Source organism: Lytechinus variegatus, chromosome 10 (assembly GCF_018143015.1).
Source record: "Lytechinus variegatus isolate NC3 chromosome 10, Lvar_3.0, whole genome shotgun sequence".
In the NCBI taxonomy this organism is placed as follows: Eukaryota; Metazoa; Echinodermata; class Echinoidea; order Temnopleuroida; family Toxopneustidae; genus Lytechinus; species Lytechinus variegatus.
Window position 1 is genome coordinate 1,727,427 of NC_054749.1, and position 16,590 is coordinate 1,744,016.

General features: G+C 36.7%; 1 protein-coding gene across 1 annotated transcript in view; it reads right to left on the bottom strand.

Moving 5' to 3' along the window:
- Positions 1-16,590, bottom strand: part of LOC121422287 (E3 ubiquitin-protein ligase MGRN1-like) — a 33,953-nt gene that overhangs the window by 1,938 nt on the left and 15,425 nt on the right. The window contains exons 6-14 of the mRNA XM_041617221.1: positions 14,310-14,376; positions 13,480-13,643; positions 11,625-11,748; positions 10,160-10,207; positions 5,766-5,845; positions 3,347-3,437; positions 2,625-2,688; positions 1,870-2,107; positions 1,061-1,217 (exon numbers count right to left, since the gene is read on the bottom strand). Coding sequence (XP_041473155.1) covers positions 1,061-1,217; positions 1,870-2,107; positions 2,625-2,688; positions 3,347-3,437; positions 5,766-5,845; positions 10,160-10,207; positions 11,625-11,748; positions 13,480-13,643; positions 14,310-14,376 — 1,033 coding nt within the window. The remainder of the gene's footprint in view (positions 1-1,060; positions 1,218-1,869; positions 2,108-2,624; positions 2,689-3,346; positions 3,438-5,765; positions 5,846-10,159; positions 10,208-11,624; positions 11,749-13,479; positions 13,644-14,309; positions 14,377-16,590) is intronic.

Below are 16,590 nucleotides of genomic sequence, written 5' to 3' on the forward strand. Positions count from 1 at the left end.
AAAAAAAAAATAGTTGGATACTCGACTGCAAACAGTCAAAATTTATGCCTAATTAATGGCCAGATCAAGAATAAATTCCACATCTTTTCAATTACCCATGTACCATATGTTTATGCCTGGGAGACCTACAGCACATTCTACATCCCATAAAGATGATTACAACGATGTGGACACTGCTGATAATAGTTCATCCCGTTCATATCTCAGCAGCTGATCAAGGAGAATAGGATGTTCCCAACTCACATGACCAATCCGCATCATATCTTTGGCAAGTGTGGGCAATGTTAAGCAAGTCAAAAAGAAAATAGTGAAAGTGCCAGGCAACATTACTTGATGGCAGAGCTGCCAACCTGAACGAGAACATTTCAGTATTTTAAAGCTGAAAATCATTATTTTGGTCAGGAAATCAGTATTTTCAAAGAAATACTATAGGACAACACATAAAACTGAAACTTGAGAAATCAGTATTTTGCATGAAACCATCAGTATTCTTCTCATTTCTCAGTACTAAATACGGAAAATCCGTACTACTTGGCAGATCTGTGATGGTATCTTGTATAAGCGTTACCAAGTTTTGTGTGAAAGAAGTTAGCCAAGAAACTTTAACAGGAAGAAATTGGAGATGGATCAACAATAGATGTTGGGTGGGAGTGAATAATTTGAAATTGAGATAATAATAATAGTAATAATCCGCTTTCTTATATAGCGCTTAATCCATCGGAATGACGTGTCTAAGCGCTTTACAGATATATTATTACCCCGGTCATCGGATTCAATCAGTCATTCCCGCACACAATGTGTACACATCCTCCACTCCCTGGGGAGTATTCCAGTCAGTCTCCTGTGAGGCGCACACACTACTGGACAACCTACAATGACTTTCACATCCTATCGGGTACCCATTTAGCACCTGGGTCGAGAGTGGCAAAGTGTGGATTAACGCCTTGCCAAAGGACGCCAGACCGCGGTGGGATTCGAACACACGACCCTCTGTTTACAAGGCGAGAGTCAGAACCACTACACCACGGCTCCTCCACTGATATACAGAAGCCACACTCACCCTCATGGTCTATGTGATACGAGCCAGGTTTGGGCTCGGATTCCAAATCCAGGACCTCGACAGGACTTCTATCCTCAAGGTTGGTCTCTGTCTCTGGGGGCAGGGTCACCACCATGGTATTACCTTGATCTCCATTCAGGGCTAAAGCTGCTGCACCCTGTGATGGTCAAATCACACATCATTCAATTTCAATTCATATCGATATATTTATTTATTTAACGTCCTTTAAAACATACAATCACATTTTATTCATGTAAATAGAGCTTTGACATCTTTCGGATTGTGATGTCAAACATTGATCCAAGATGTGAATAATGCATGGTTGTGATATAAGACAATGCTGCAACATTAATACCAGTTGTAACAGGGTCATTGTTGGCACTAACAACGTTTCTGTGTGGCCGGTTTTGGTGCCTCGCAGAAAAAAGCCGTCATATTGTGGTCACATAACCTCCATAAAATATCTAAGAATGGACAAATGAGCTTCTCTACTTATTGGTAAATAAGCCTTACCGGAGTTTCAATGAAAACAGGAGGTATCATCTCTCAAGCTTATGAACATGTCAAATTATCATCTAAAATTTCTAACCAGGGGGCCGTTTCATAAAGAGTTACAACTGCTGTAACTCTGCCATTACGGCAACTACCGTGACAACCTTGATTCTGATTGGCTGCTGAGACCCGTTACCATGGTAGTTGCCACAATGGCAAAGTTACAACAGTTCCAAGTCCTTTATAAAACGGGTCCCAGGATCTCAATGCAGACGGGAATTATCCTGTTCCAAGCTAAATTATGACAAATGACTTACCAGGTTTTCAATGGAGACCGGAGCTACTGTCTTCTGAGGCGTCTGCAGACTGGAGCTGTTGATGACCGGGATGTCGTCCTCTTTCTTTGCATCCCCTTTCTTCTTCCCATCCCTGATATCGACCCTCATCTCGTTCTTCTCATTCACCTCCTGGTACGAGTTGGCCTGGTCGATGACCGCAGCGGGCGTGGCAGCACCACGGCTCCTAAGCGAGGCCAGCGAGCTTGTGCGGCTCTTCCTGTTCGCAATAAAAATCAAAAGGTGAATGTCAGAGGATCTCTTGGAGAAAGACCTGTATTTACAATCCATATTTTATTGTTCGAAATAGACACCAGAATGAAATACTCCGAAAATTTGTTTTGCCCAATTGATCGTGGGCCCGGTAGCAGCTGTGCAGCGCCAGGTTGACGAGGCTCTATCCCTTTAATTGTAGAACGCCAAACAGGGTAGCAGCAACTCCCATCTTTTAACGTCTTTTGGTCTGACCCGGCCAGGTTTGAACCCCCGACCTCCCGGTTGTGAGACGAACACTCTACCAACTGAGCCAACACACCTAACCCTAAACTCCAAATACCTCCATTTCCAGTTGGTTCAAAATCAAATAATGTTAGATTTTGAGAGTTGTTTGTGAAGTGGGGATAATCATAGTAAGCAGTGTGTACTGATGTGTTAGTAATAATGAAAATTATTTTGGGATGATTAATTGAAACACAAATTGCTGAATTTAAAAATATTTTTAAAATATATTTCCTTACTTCTTTTTTCTTCTTCCTTCTGATGTTCCTGATCTAGATAATGACTCTCCACCAGTGGCTCCACCTATATAACATAAAATACATCACAAAATTATTTTATTAAAAAAGCAGTTTCTTACAGCTTCTAATTCAAATTATGAATAAATAGCAATGATAGCTTATGCACTGCAATGCATTATTATAACTGAAAATGACACAAGTATCTTAAGACACCCAACCAACACTGACAGATTAAAGTAAAGCGATGAAGTTAACTCATCAAAATTAAACCCTTTTACAGAGGGCAAGACATGTAGTATCGGTGAAAGATAATACACAAGACACACAATCACTGCCTCAAGAAACCCCCCGGGACTGATTATAGCATGTTGTATTTCAACATCTTGGCCTCTGAGACCTTCGAGACAAGAAGACACACAATCACCGTCTCAAGGAATCCAAGTCTGACTATACAATAGTGTATTCAAACGTCTCGGCCGAGACATGGGGCACTTCCTTTTCGAGAAAGAAACTGAGAATAGACATGAGACACACAATCATTGTCTCAAGACATTCCTTAAGACATGCTTCAAGATAGAGTGTTGTATTCCAACATCTTGGCCTCCGAGACATGGGACATTTCCCTTTCGAGACAGAGACTGAGACGAGACATGAGACACACAATAACTGTCTCTAGACATACCTCAAGAAACCAAAGACTGATTATAGTGTTGTATTCTTACCTTCTGCTCCTTGTACACTCTTGCCCGGTCCATTAAGTGCTTCACCCAGAGGGATGGCCTCATAGCCTGGTGGTACATTCTCTTGACTCATCTAAGGAATCGAACATAAATCAAGGAATATTTTTTTTAAATAAAGATTTAAAATCAAGAATTTAAATGACCATACACAAAATTACATTATTGCAATCTCCTGATAACATGGTAAAGAAATACACATCATCAAAAAGAATAAGAATTAAACACAAGAACATTGGCCCACATAATACATATGTTTTTATTGGGGGCATCATAGTCAAATGGTTATAACCTCTGGTCTTTCAATCCGATGGGCGTAGGTTCAATTCAAACCCAAAGCACGTTCTCCTTCAGTAAGAAATTTACCCACATTGTGCTGCACTCGACCCAGGTGAGGTGAATGGGTACCGGGTAGGATTAATTCCTTGAATGCACCGAGTGCTGAAAGGCAGCTCGAGCTACAGCCCGGGCAATAATAATAATAACAACGAGCGTTGGAATAGATTAATTCAAGAAAGAGGGCGCTGTATAAATGCCTATCATTATTCATCTCCTGATAATATGGTAAAGAAATACACACCATCACACGCATTGCTAAGAATTAAACACAAGATCAATATGCCACATAGTGCCTGAATGTATGATTTCAATGGAGGCATCAAGGGCTAGTGGTTATGACTCTTGTCTTTCAATCAGTGAGGCAGCTCGAGGTAAAATTGGGGTAAAAATAGTGAGCCATGGAATCTATTATTTCTAGATATATGGTGCTATCTAAAGGCCTATTATTATTATTATTTCAGCAAAAAGAGCATCGTGGTGCAATACGAATTAGAGCACCGGTAGAGATGTAAGTAAAACAGGCTACTTTATAACTCCTTCTTCACATCTGTAACGCATGAGGAAATATGCACTAATTGACTTGACAGGATTTGAAATATAACATTTTTTGGACCATCAAAGTCTCTTAGGTGGTCTAGAGAATGTCGAATTACACAGCCTAGCTGTTCATATTTGTTTATATCAAACCATTGTAAAGATGAATTATGATAATAATGGTGGCTACTAATATAGCGCACAGGTCCACCTTTCGGTGCTCATGGCGCTTTAAAAAAGGCCCTGCTATTATTATTACCTCGGCTAAGCTGGGGAAACGATTAAGGCACACAGATTTTTTAGGAATTACTTCCTGCTGGTACCCATTTACATCACCTGGGTCGAGTGCAGCACACAGTGGATGAATTCCTTGCAGAAGGGAATCACGCCTAGCCTGGGGCGTTGTGGGGAGTGAAAGTTATATACTGTACGTACTCACTCCCCACTAACGCCTGGAATCACCGTACATGCCTTTGCGTGTAGGACAGGATTACCCATGGTGAACCTAGACCTAAATCACCAATTTTAGTTATAGTTTTTCGCCCAAAGTTATGTACATGGGCAAGTTTTATGTTTACCCCCATTTAATTATATTTTTCTTACTTTTCATTAAATAAATAGTCGTAAAATTGAAAGAAGTTAAGAGCAAGAGCGTTCACTTACCCCCGTCTGTTTATTCCGCCATTTTGATTTCTTTTGTTATGATACCTAGATACACACGCGGTAACACGCGTGCAGAGCTGCAACTTAGATTTAAAAAATACTTGCATTTGTCAATAAAAATCACGATTCGTAAAATATTTGTTTCGGTTGATAAATATCATAAAATAATTTATATGATATTTATCGATAAAAAAAATATTTTGCGATTCCTGATATCCATCGGCAGATGCAAGTATTTTTTTAATCCAAGTTGCCAACTTGGATTAAAAGGGAACACTGTTAAAAACATAGAAAATGTATTGCTTCTCATGGCAAAGAGCAACCAAGAATTCTTAATGATTGGTGAATCAAAACAGTGGTTTCGTCCCGGGGCCAATTGCACGAAAGGGTCTTTCCAAGGACCGTAATTCGTGTCGCCAATCTTTTATGATACGCTATAAGCAGGGCGTTCCTGAAATTTATGATAAAGTATAAGATTCGTTAGCTTGCTTTTAAATCAAATTTTATACAATTTCATGATATATCACATCATTTTATAAACAAATATTTTGTTTACTTTAGCGGACAAATGAAATGTGTTTGGAGATGATTTATTTAACATGCGTTTCACATGGCACATCATGAAAGATGGGCGACACGAAAGACGGTCCTTGCAAAGACCCTTTTGTGCAATCGGCCCCTGAACTCTGGACAAACAGCATATTTGCACTTTTTCGTAAGCTCTCAAAATTAGAGGAAACTGCTGATCTGGTTCACCAATTTTTGACAAAGATCTCCCAGCTGTTCAGTGTCATTTGACAGTAAATACATTTACTGTGTTCTGCGATGCGAAAACTCTAAAATAATTAGTAAACATGATAAGACTTACGGATGATTCTTCATCATCAACTGGTGTTGGGTTGCCAATTACTTTCCTCAGAGCACGGATCTGAAGCAACGCTCGGAAAGCTGTACCACAAGAAGAAAAGCATGTCAGATATACATGAAATATTGAATTGAAATCAAGACATAACCATTAACACCATTCTTTCAGCCTAAACAGAGCATGAAACATGGAAACTTTAGTGTGGTCTTAGAAATTCTAAATTATTGCAAAAGGGATATGAAACTTTGATTTACCGAGTTATTAAAAAATTGTTGAAAATTAGAATTTATTCAAATATATCACTTCATAATTTCCCCTTTCTGTTTGTAGTATGATTTCTAAACTTCACTCTGAACTAGAGAAATAAGAATGAATGAATTATGTCATACTTTATGACAAGACAGTACAAATTAAATGGATGAAAGGCAACACTTAACATGGGGGGGACAACAAAGGAGCAAAATATTCATATGTAATAAATACTTGCTATCCACAAACATCCAATTCCACCAACACATTGTGTTTCAAAAAATGAATACAATGAAAAAAGGGGTTTATTGAAATAAGGTTAATTCTAACCCTATGAGAACCCTATGAATGATTTATTTTCCTTTCCCAGCACTAATTTTATGATTAAAAACACACAATCAGGATAGAAAGTAGAGTTAAAGGCCTAAAGATAATATCTGTTGTCCAATATTTGGGCTAAATTTGCTGTTCTTATATAGTACGCAAGCGCAGACTCTCTGTCTGTGTAAGCAGCTTCCGTATACAAGTAAATCTAGTCTCAGTAATTCAGACAACTTTATGCACTCTGCGAAAATTCAAAGGTATGAGTCTGCAGAATAGCTCCAATGCTACATTTTCATTTGGTCTAATGCCGATTCTGCAAATTGCCAACTCGTCTACTATCATTTGGTCTACCATCAGTTCCTCCAGATGGTCCAACTGCTATTTTGCTCACCCACCATTTCGTCGAATAACCAGCTGATCAAATAGCCATGTAGTCCATGTACCATTTGGTCTAATTAGACTAAGTGTTAATTAGGCAAATTGAATGAAAATAAAACGAATATTAGACCAACTGGTTATGAGATGAAATGGTCATAGACAAACTGGTGATTAGAAGTGATGATGGGACCAAATGGTTGTTAGACCAAACGTGGAAGGACAGAATGGCATTAGACTAAATAAAGGTAGACCATGTTGTGATCATATGGTTGCATCAACCATACTTGACTGGAATACACTCCCTGCAGACAGAGTTAAAGTGATTGGTTAACATTGGTTTGACTTTTAACCCTAAAAAGACTGGGGGGGGGCTGATTCAGCCCCCCCTCGACATTTTTCGCGATAAATCTGCCGCGCGAAATTTTTTGACCGCGTCGCTCGCTGACTTTTTAATTTCAAGTCTCGCGCAACTTTTGAGACCAAAATTGTGACCCCCGGGTACGCAGTTCCAAAATTACGCAACATAAGTGCATGCAGACCAAAAATTACTCAAAAACGTGAATTTGTGTACAAATCCAATGCAAATAGTGTTCTTAGCCAAAATTCATAAATGTATCATTATTTTTCCTTTTACTGCTTAAAATCAATTAATTTTATCTTGTTTATGGTCAAAATAAAGTCCCCGACAATTTCCATCGAAAAAACAATAAAAAACAAAAAGTAAAAAAACAAAGAAATACATAAGAAATTTAGAAAACAATAGAATACATAAGAAAATAAATGTGATTTTGAAATTTTTTAAAAATTAATTTGATCAGATGCCTATCTAGAGTATATGAAGCAAAAATTAGCATTTCAGGGGCATTATTTATTTAATTAGAGCAAACTTATGATTTTACGCATAAATTAGCATAATTAATGAGACTGAGATTTTTTGCAGAATTTGATGTTATAGTTTTGTAGATAATGCCATGGGTAACGCGTGTGCCAATTTTCGTCGCGATCGCGCGATCAACGGCCGAGATCATAGGGGGGGGGCTGAATCAGCCCCCCCCCCCGTCTTCTTAGGCGTCGAAATAGCCCAGTCTATTTAGGGTTAAAAAATCTTGAGCTAGAAGGTCACACTTGTCACCTGTGTCTGTGACATGTAACAAAAATGAAGCAAAAAAAAAATCGCATTCGAAAATAATTATTTAGTGCTTCAAAAATGAAAATATAAAGTGACCGGAAACACCATCTTAATTTCATCCCATACACTTATGTGTACTATTTAGGCATCTATAATTTACAAAATCCGGGTTTGCCTTGTAGTTTTAGCTTTTCATTCTCAATAATGGTTGTTTTCAGGGTTTATTAGTTCTAATACATGCACTTGTACACATGTTTCATCTTGGTTTGAGAATTGTTTAAATCGTCTGCTCACAAAGTTAAACAATACCTTTAACTCATTATCTTTGGACTCCTTCAAAAGTAAATTATATCTCAATCAAAGGTCAAGTCCACCTAAGAAAAATGTTGATTTGAATCAATAAAGAACAAGTGGAATGCCTCTGGCCGTCTCACCTGCATCACGCGGTTCAATATAGCAGCAGTGCTGACTTTGAATACTACTCTAACTCGCACAAGATGTTCAGTGATACATGGTTACTCTTATGTCCACTTTTTATGAACTAGACCAATAAACTTACAGAGATATGATGGTTATTCAACAAAAAACCCCAACATGGCCAAAGTTCATTGACCTTACATGACCTTTGACCTTGATCATGTGACCTGAAACTCGCACAGGATGTTCAGTGATACTTGATTACTCTTATGTACAAGTTTCATGAATCAGATCCATAAACTTTCAAAGTTTTGATGGTAATTCAACTGATACACCCACTTCGGCAAAGTTCATTGACCTTTGACCTTGGTCATGTGACCTGAAACGCGCACAGGATGTTCAGTGATATTTGATTACTCATATGTCCAAGTTTAATGAACTAGACTAATAAACTTTCAAAGTTATGATGGTAATTCAACAGATACCCCCGATTTGGCCAAAGTTCATTGACCCTAAATGACCTTTGACCTTAATCATGAGACCTGAAACTTGCACAAAATATTCAGTGATGCTTGATTACTATTATGTCCAAGTTTCATGAATCAGATCCATAAACTTTCAAAGTTATGATGGGAATTCAACAGATATCCCCAATTCGGCCAAAGTTCATTGACCCTAAATGACCTTTGACCTTGGTCATGTGACGTGAAACTCATGCAGGATGTTCAGTGATACTTGATTAACCTTATGTCCAAGTTTCATCAACTAGGTCCATATATTTTCTAAGTTATGATGACATTTCAAAAACTTAACCTCAGGTTAAGATTTCAATGTTGATTCCTCCAACATGGTCTAAGTTCATTGACCCTAAATGACCTTTGACCTTGGTCATGTGACATGAAACTCTAATAGGATGTTCAGTAATACTTGATTGACCTTATGGCCAAGTTTCATGAACTAGGTCCATATACTTTCTAAGTTATGATATCATTTCAAAAACTTAACCTCAGGTTAAGATTTGATGTTGACGCCGCCGCCGCCGTCGCCGTCGCCGTCGGAAAAGCGGCGCCTATAGTCTCACTCTGCTTCGCAGGTGAGACAAAAATCAGACAAGCACAATGCTGAAAATTTCATCAAAATCGGATGTAAAATAAGAAAGTTATGACATTTCAAAGTTTCGCTAATTTTTAACAAAATAGTTATTTGAACAAGCCAGTTACATCCAAATGAGAGAGTTGATGATGTCACTCACTCACTATTTCTTTTGTTTTTTATTGTTTGAATTATACAATATTTCAATTTTAACGAATTTGACGATTAGGACCTCCTTGCCTGAAGCACAAAATGTTAAAATAATGGAATTCTGCGTGTTCAGGGAGGAATGAAACTTCATTTCACATGACAATGAAGAGAAAATGAAAATATTTCATATAATAAAATACAAAAGAAATAGTGAGTGATGTCATCAGTTCCTCATTTGCATACCGACCGAGATGTGCATATAACTGTTTTGTGAAATGAAGCGAAACTTTAGAATGCCATAACTTTCTTATTTTACATCCGATTTTGATGAAATTTTCAGTGTTATGCTTGTTGGATTTTTCTCTTTTTATTCAAATCAAGTTTTTGTTGGGGTGGACTTGTCCTTTAATACTTCGAGCCACTCCACACTTAGCGTGCTCTTCAAGTTAGCGTACCTGGTATTTTGCTGACTGAACGATACAGATACAGTGAGTGGGCGAATTGCCAGTAGATGAATTTACCAGTGAAGCCACACAATAAACAAGGTTGGCACTGGCTGAAAGGGTGTGGTCATGACAAGATTAATGACATAATGGCCTCTAAGAAGAAGCCATTGTATATCATTTCAATGAAGAAAGATGGAACAAAGAATACTTACGAGCTCTACAAATTGGACAACAGCTAGCTTGAAACCTCAGGGAGTCAGCTGTAAGAAAAAAAAATTCAGTGTAACAACATAAGATATCAGTGAGTCAAAAACATTTAAAGGGATGGTCCGGGCTGAAAGTATTTATAGCATAATCAATAGAGTAGAATTCACTGAGCAAAATGCCGAGAATTCCATCAAAATCACATAATAAATAATAAAGTTATTGAATTTTAAAGTTAAGCAATATTTTGTGAAAACGGTCATCATGAATATTCATTAGGTGGGCCGATGATGTCACATCCCCGCTTGTTCTTTTGTATTTTATTATATGAAATAAGGTTTATTCAAATTTTTTCCTCCAAGAACTAGAAAAATTGGATTGACAACTGATATAGTGCATTAGATATTTATTGCTGCAAATTATTTTATTATAAGGAAGACATATTATTCACACAAGTATGAAAAAATTATTATTTTATTATGTAATAACATAAGAAAACAGAAAGTGGAGATGTGACATCATCAGTCCACCTAATGAATATTCATGACGACTGTTTTCACAAAATATTGCTAGACTTTTATCTTCAATAACTTTGTTATTTGTTATCCGATTTTGATGAAATTTTTCCGCATTTTGCTCAGTGAATTCTACTCTATGTACTAAAATAAAAATATTTTCAGCCTGGACCATCCCTTTAACTTGTCTTCTTAGGCGCTATTACCATATCAAACAAAGAGGAATATGTGAAGTTAACTAAAAACATTTTTTTTTCTGCTTCATTACTTTATGTTTAGCTTTGTGGGGTATCTAAATAATAATAATATTGTATGACCAATTTTTGAGGGATGGGTAGAAATATTGTTACTCGCTGAAGAACAATATTGGATTCGTCTCCGACTCATCCAATATTGTTTTTCAGCTCATGCAATAGTTCTTCACATCCCACTCAAGGCCATCCAATGTTCCCTAAATACACTCCCCAGGGAGTGGAGCATATGCAAATGTTGTGTGCGGAAATGACTGATTGAATCCGTTGATCAGAGTAGTAATAAACCTGTAAGCGCTTAGATACATACAGTGTTATAAAATACTCCCCAGGGAGTGTAGTATACGCATACGTTGTGTGTGGAAATGACTGATTGAATCCGATAAACAGAGTAGTAACAAATCTGTGAGCGCTTACATCCGTACAATGTTTATCATACACAGCACAATATATATATAAACCAGATTATTGTACAAGACTGGTCACATGATCAAGTTCAGCCAATCATACGATTAGGATCCATATCATTAATACCTCGGTCACATTTGCTCTAAGCCGAGTCGAAAACAGCTGTTTTATTCATTCTTATACAAACCACTTATACATGTTTGTAGCTCGTACATAAAATGTTACAACGGCTGTTTTCGACTCGCCGTATGGCCGCCGTAGAACAAATGTGACTGAGGTATAATTTCAAGTATACTCACCACATCCATTACACAGACACAGATGTCTACATGGCAGTATGAGGGTGTCTCTGGCATCTGACATACAGATCACACAATCAGAACCATTGTCATCATCATCAATGAACTCCTCTTCATCTGGTTGCTATGGAAATTAAATAAAAACAATTTAAAAGACATCATATAATGAAACAATTGGTATTTGATCTTTTTGTAATTTTTTTTAAAGAGAAAACCTGTTGGTTGTATGAACTGAACAATGTGTTTAGGGCTCATTTCAACACTATATACAGTTACCACAAATTTCTATTACTGTTTTTTTTCATACTGATAATTTGTTTTGTATATTTGATAAGAATCTTAAATCAAAATTTAGCAGTTCTGGAGCTTTATCCAAAGATTTACATACAAATTCATTTTCATGTACAAAGTAGCGTAAATACTTACCGGTAATCAAAACTGAATTTGAATAATTTTAGAGCAATTATTGCAAATTACATTGTGAGTGAAGTGCCATGATAATTTTTGTTTTTGATACACAGCCGAAATCTGAGAGGAACAAAATTACATTCCCCAGCCTATGCAATTTCAAAATAGATCTGGCTATAATGTACAAAAGCTTTTAAGTGCAATCAACCTGATGTGATGGCGAGATCTTTTATCTTGCCAAGTCGACCTATTAACAGTTGAATGTCAACATATCAAGATACATGGTCGACTTATCTTGCCATGTTGACATACCATTTTTTTTGGGGGGGGGGGGGCAATTCGGCAGGATAAAGTTTCTCGTCATGACGTCACCCAACTTTTTATAAATAGATTTAGCAAGATAACTTATCTTGCCATGACAGCAATTAACTTTTTATAAGTCGACATCGTGAAGCAGCGTATCTTGCAAAGTCGACATACAACCATCTATATGTCAACTTGGCAAAATGATGTATCTGGCCATGTATCATAAGGCTATTAAGTCGATGGCACTTAACCCTTTGAACCCGAGAAGCCGTAATACCGGCTTCATCGTGAACGCACATATACCCGAAAAGCCAGAATACCGGCTTCGAGTCATGTGATTCGAAAAGCAATGGTTTAAGGTATCAGATGAGCTTTACAAATGATGTCATTTTAGAGACATTTAATAGATAAATTCAATTTTATAATTTTGTTGATTGGCTTTCATTTAATATGTGGAGCATTGTGGCCCAGTGAATTAGTCTTCGGACTTTGAAACGGGGTTGTGGGATCGAATTCCAGCCATGGCCTAATTTCCTTCAGCAAGAAACTGATCCAAAATGTGCTGCACTCAACCTAGGTGAGGTAAATGGGTACCGGTAGGAAGTAATTCCTTAAAAATCTGTGTGCACTATGAACGCCTAGCTTAGCCGGGTAATATAGGAGCACCTTGAGCATCTAAGAAGGTGGATATGTGCGCAATATAAATATCCTATATCATTATTATTAATAGAAGGTTTTAGCATAAACATAAGACCAAATTATACGACTCTATCATAGAGGCTCGTGCAATAATACACGGCGAAGAGTATACGGACCATGCGTAAACTATTGTTGAATTTGACTTCTGTCAACGCAGTGATTTTGGGACAAAATTTGAGATCATTGTTAGTGCAGGAAGCTGAACAACATCAGCCGGGCCAGGCCAGGTACTAGAGGAGTTAGGTGCCACTGACATGGCTGGGCTCGAATCATGAGAATAGATCATTTATTTCAAATATCATATGTTCTGTTATTTTGCCAATAATGCCCAAATAATTCAGGGTGAGGGTCACAACAGTCCAAATTAATTCAATGTTCAAAGGGTTAAAGCTCCGGTAATAATGGGTTACGAACCAAAACAAAAGAAGGAAGATAAACCCACCTTAGGTGCATCAGGATTGTTCTTGTTCTCGATACCATAGATCTCCTGAAGGAGATAGAAGACGCCCTCTACCATCTGCTTTTGTTTCATTGGTTTGATAGCGTAGGCTCCGTCAGCTGCCTGTTCAAAGGTCGCTATCAGGGTGTGACAATGGCCTGAATGCTCTGAAAATTCAAAACAAAAACATTGTTCTTGTATCAGTATTCTTGGCTTAAAACTTCCCTTTTCCTCAATAATTCATTTCTCTATTTTCTTGAATGACTATCATTGTAATGTGATAATTATTTTCTAGTATATACTTTGAATACTATGGTACTTCTGTTTTTAAGACTCTGAATAATCATCATCACCATCACCATCATCATCATTTTTATTGATCATCATCATCTCCATCACTATCATCATCATCATTTTGATTGATTTTCATTGGATGTTAAAATTTTTTAAAATGTTGGGACCATTGTATTTGCCTGCATGGACTGAATGCTCTGAAAATACAAACTGAAATCAAAATCATTGCTTTAAAATTTGGAAGTGGCTTTAAAGTAGGGACCAATGAATCTGCCTGAATAAATCCTGAATTACGATCTTATTCAAACTATCATGTCCAACATGCATGGCATTTCATGAGATTTTTCTGTCATGGCAGGGAAAACATGGTTGGTCGGTAGAGCAAAATTAAACCTTTTTTTTGTTGGGGGGGGGGGGCGGCTCATTGGACTCACATATTTTGCCTGTGAAGGAATTAAAATTCATCCCAAACAAATTAGCAACTGCCATGCCAAGTTATGTTTTATAGTATTGAAAAAAATGTATGACAAAAATCTTACCATCCCCTTCATCTACAGTACACTGAATGACAATGGGAATCACATCCTTCAATGGATCATAATTGAACTAGAAAAAAGAAAAAGAAGAATTCAGAATTAAAATTCAACTTTATTTCCAAAAGAAAATTAACGTAAAACCATTGCAGACATGAATCATAACAATTCAAGAATATACATGAAAATGAATAAGAATTGAACTAAGAAAAAAAGAAGAATAGAGAATTAGACTTGAAATTGAAATTCAAGTTTACGTCCAACAGAAAATGAACACAAAATCACTGCATACATGTAATGAGATTCAATAATATAAAATTTAAATAAACATGTAAAGAAATAGAATGCGAGATATTGCACATACATTTTTGTTGTATACAGTGTTTATAATTCAATATTCCATTGGATGGGAAGTCAAATATGTATTCCAAAGTCCTCTCTGTTACAAATGCATCACCAGGTTCAGGGCCGTTTCATAAAACTTGTTATGACAAATTTGCAAATTCCATATTCCTTTGGATGGCTAGTCAAATATGTATTCCAAAGTCCTTCTCTGTTACAAATGCATCACTAGCTTCAGGGGCCTGTTTCATAAAACTTGTTATAATGACAAATTTGCAATTACAGTTTAAAGCTACTGAAATCCTTCAATCTGGTTGGCTGATAGTAAATTTACTTTATAAATTGTGCATTTGTTATTATAACTTATCTTCCTGAAATGGGACCCAGTTTTAGATTTGTCACTTTGTTGTCCATTTTCTGTGTCACATGATATATAATATTGCAAACAGTGATCAGTTTGATAGATATTGACATAAACCTACAATACTTTGGTGTACAAGGACAAGTTCACCCACCAACAAAAAGTTGATTTGAATAAAAAAAAAAATTATCAAGTATGACACCAAAAATTTCATCAAAATCGGATAAAGAAAGTTATGACATTCTAAAGTTTTGCTTAATTTCACAAAACAGTGATTTGCATATCCTCGGTGGTATGCAAATGAGGAGACTGATGACATTCATTTTCTATTTCTTTTGTATTTTATTACATGAAATATGAAATATTCTAATTTTCTCTTCATTGTCAAGTGAAACAACAATTAATTCCTCACTGAACATGTGGAATTAGCATTGTTTGATACTATATGTTTCAGTCAACTTCGTCCTTATTGTCAAATCTGTAAAAAATGAATTATTGTATAATTGAAACAATAATGAACAAAAGAAAGAGTGAGTCATGAATGGACATCATCGACTGACTCATTTGCATGACACTGAGTTGTGCATATCATTGTTTCGTGAAAAATAAGCAAAACTTTAAATGCAATCTTTCTTATTTTACATTAAATTTTGATGAAATGTTCGGCGTTATGCTAGTTAGATTTTTCTCTATTTATTCAAATCAACATTTTTCTGGGGTGGACTTGACCTTTAAATGTAGAAATGTGTACCTTCAAGAGAAAACACTGACAGCTTAGGGTTTAAATGAGAATGACACAATTCATAAAATCATCTGAGACTTATTCTATTCTCTCTGATTGGTAAGCCATTTCATGAAAGTTAGTACTTGACAACTTTGCCATCCAATGCTAACTCCAATGGAATACTTGAGTTTGATCAGCCGTCGACCATTGTAAACACGATAGATATAATTGGATTAACAAGTGGAATGCCTCTGGCCGTCTCACCTGCATCACGCGGTTCAATATAGCAGCAGTGCTGACTTTGCATACTACTCTGACTCGCACAAGATGTTCAGTGATACATGGTTACTCTTATGTCCTCTTTTTATGAACTAGACCAATAAACTTACAGAGATATGATGGTTATTCAACAAAAAACCCCAACATGGCCAAAGTTCATTGACCTTACATGACCTTTGACCTTGATCATGTGACCTGAAACTGGAACAGGATGTTCAGTGATACTTGATTACTCTTATGTACAAGTTTCATGAATCAGATCCATAAACTTTCAAAGTTATGATGGTAATTCAACAGATACACCCAATTCGGCTAAAGTTCATTGACCTTTGACCTTGGACATGTGACCTGAAACACGCACAGGATGTTCAGTGATACTTGATTACTCTAATGTCCAAGTTTAACGAACTAGACCAATAAACTTTCAAAGTTATGATGGTAATTCAACAGATATCCCGATTCGGCCAAAGTTCATTGACCCTAAATGACCTTTGACCTTAATCATGAGACCTGAAACTTGCACAAAATGTTCAGTGATGCTTGATTACTATTATGTCCAAGTTTCATGAATCAGATCCATA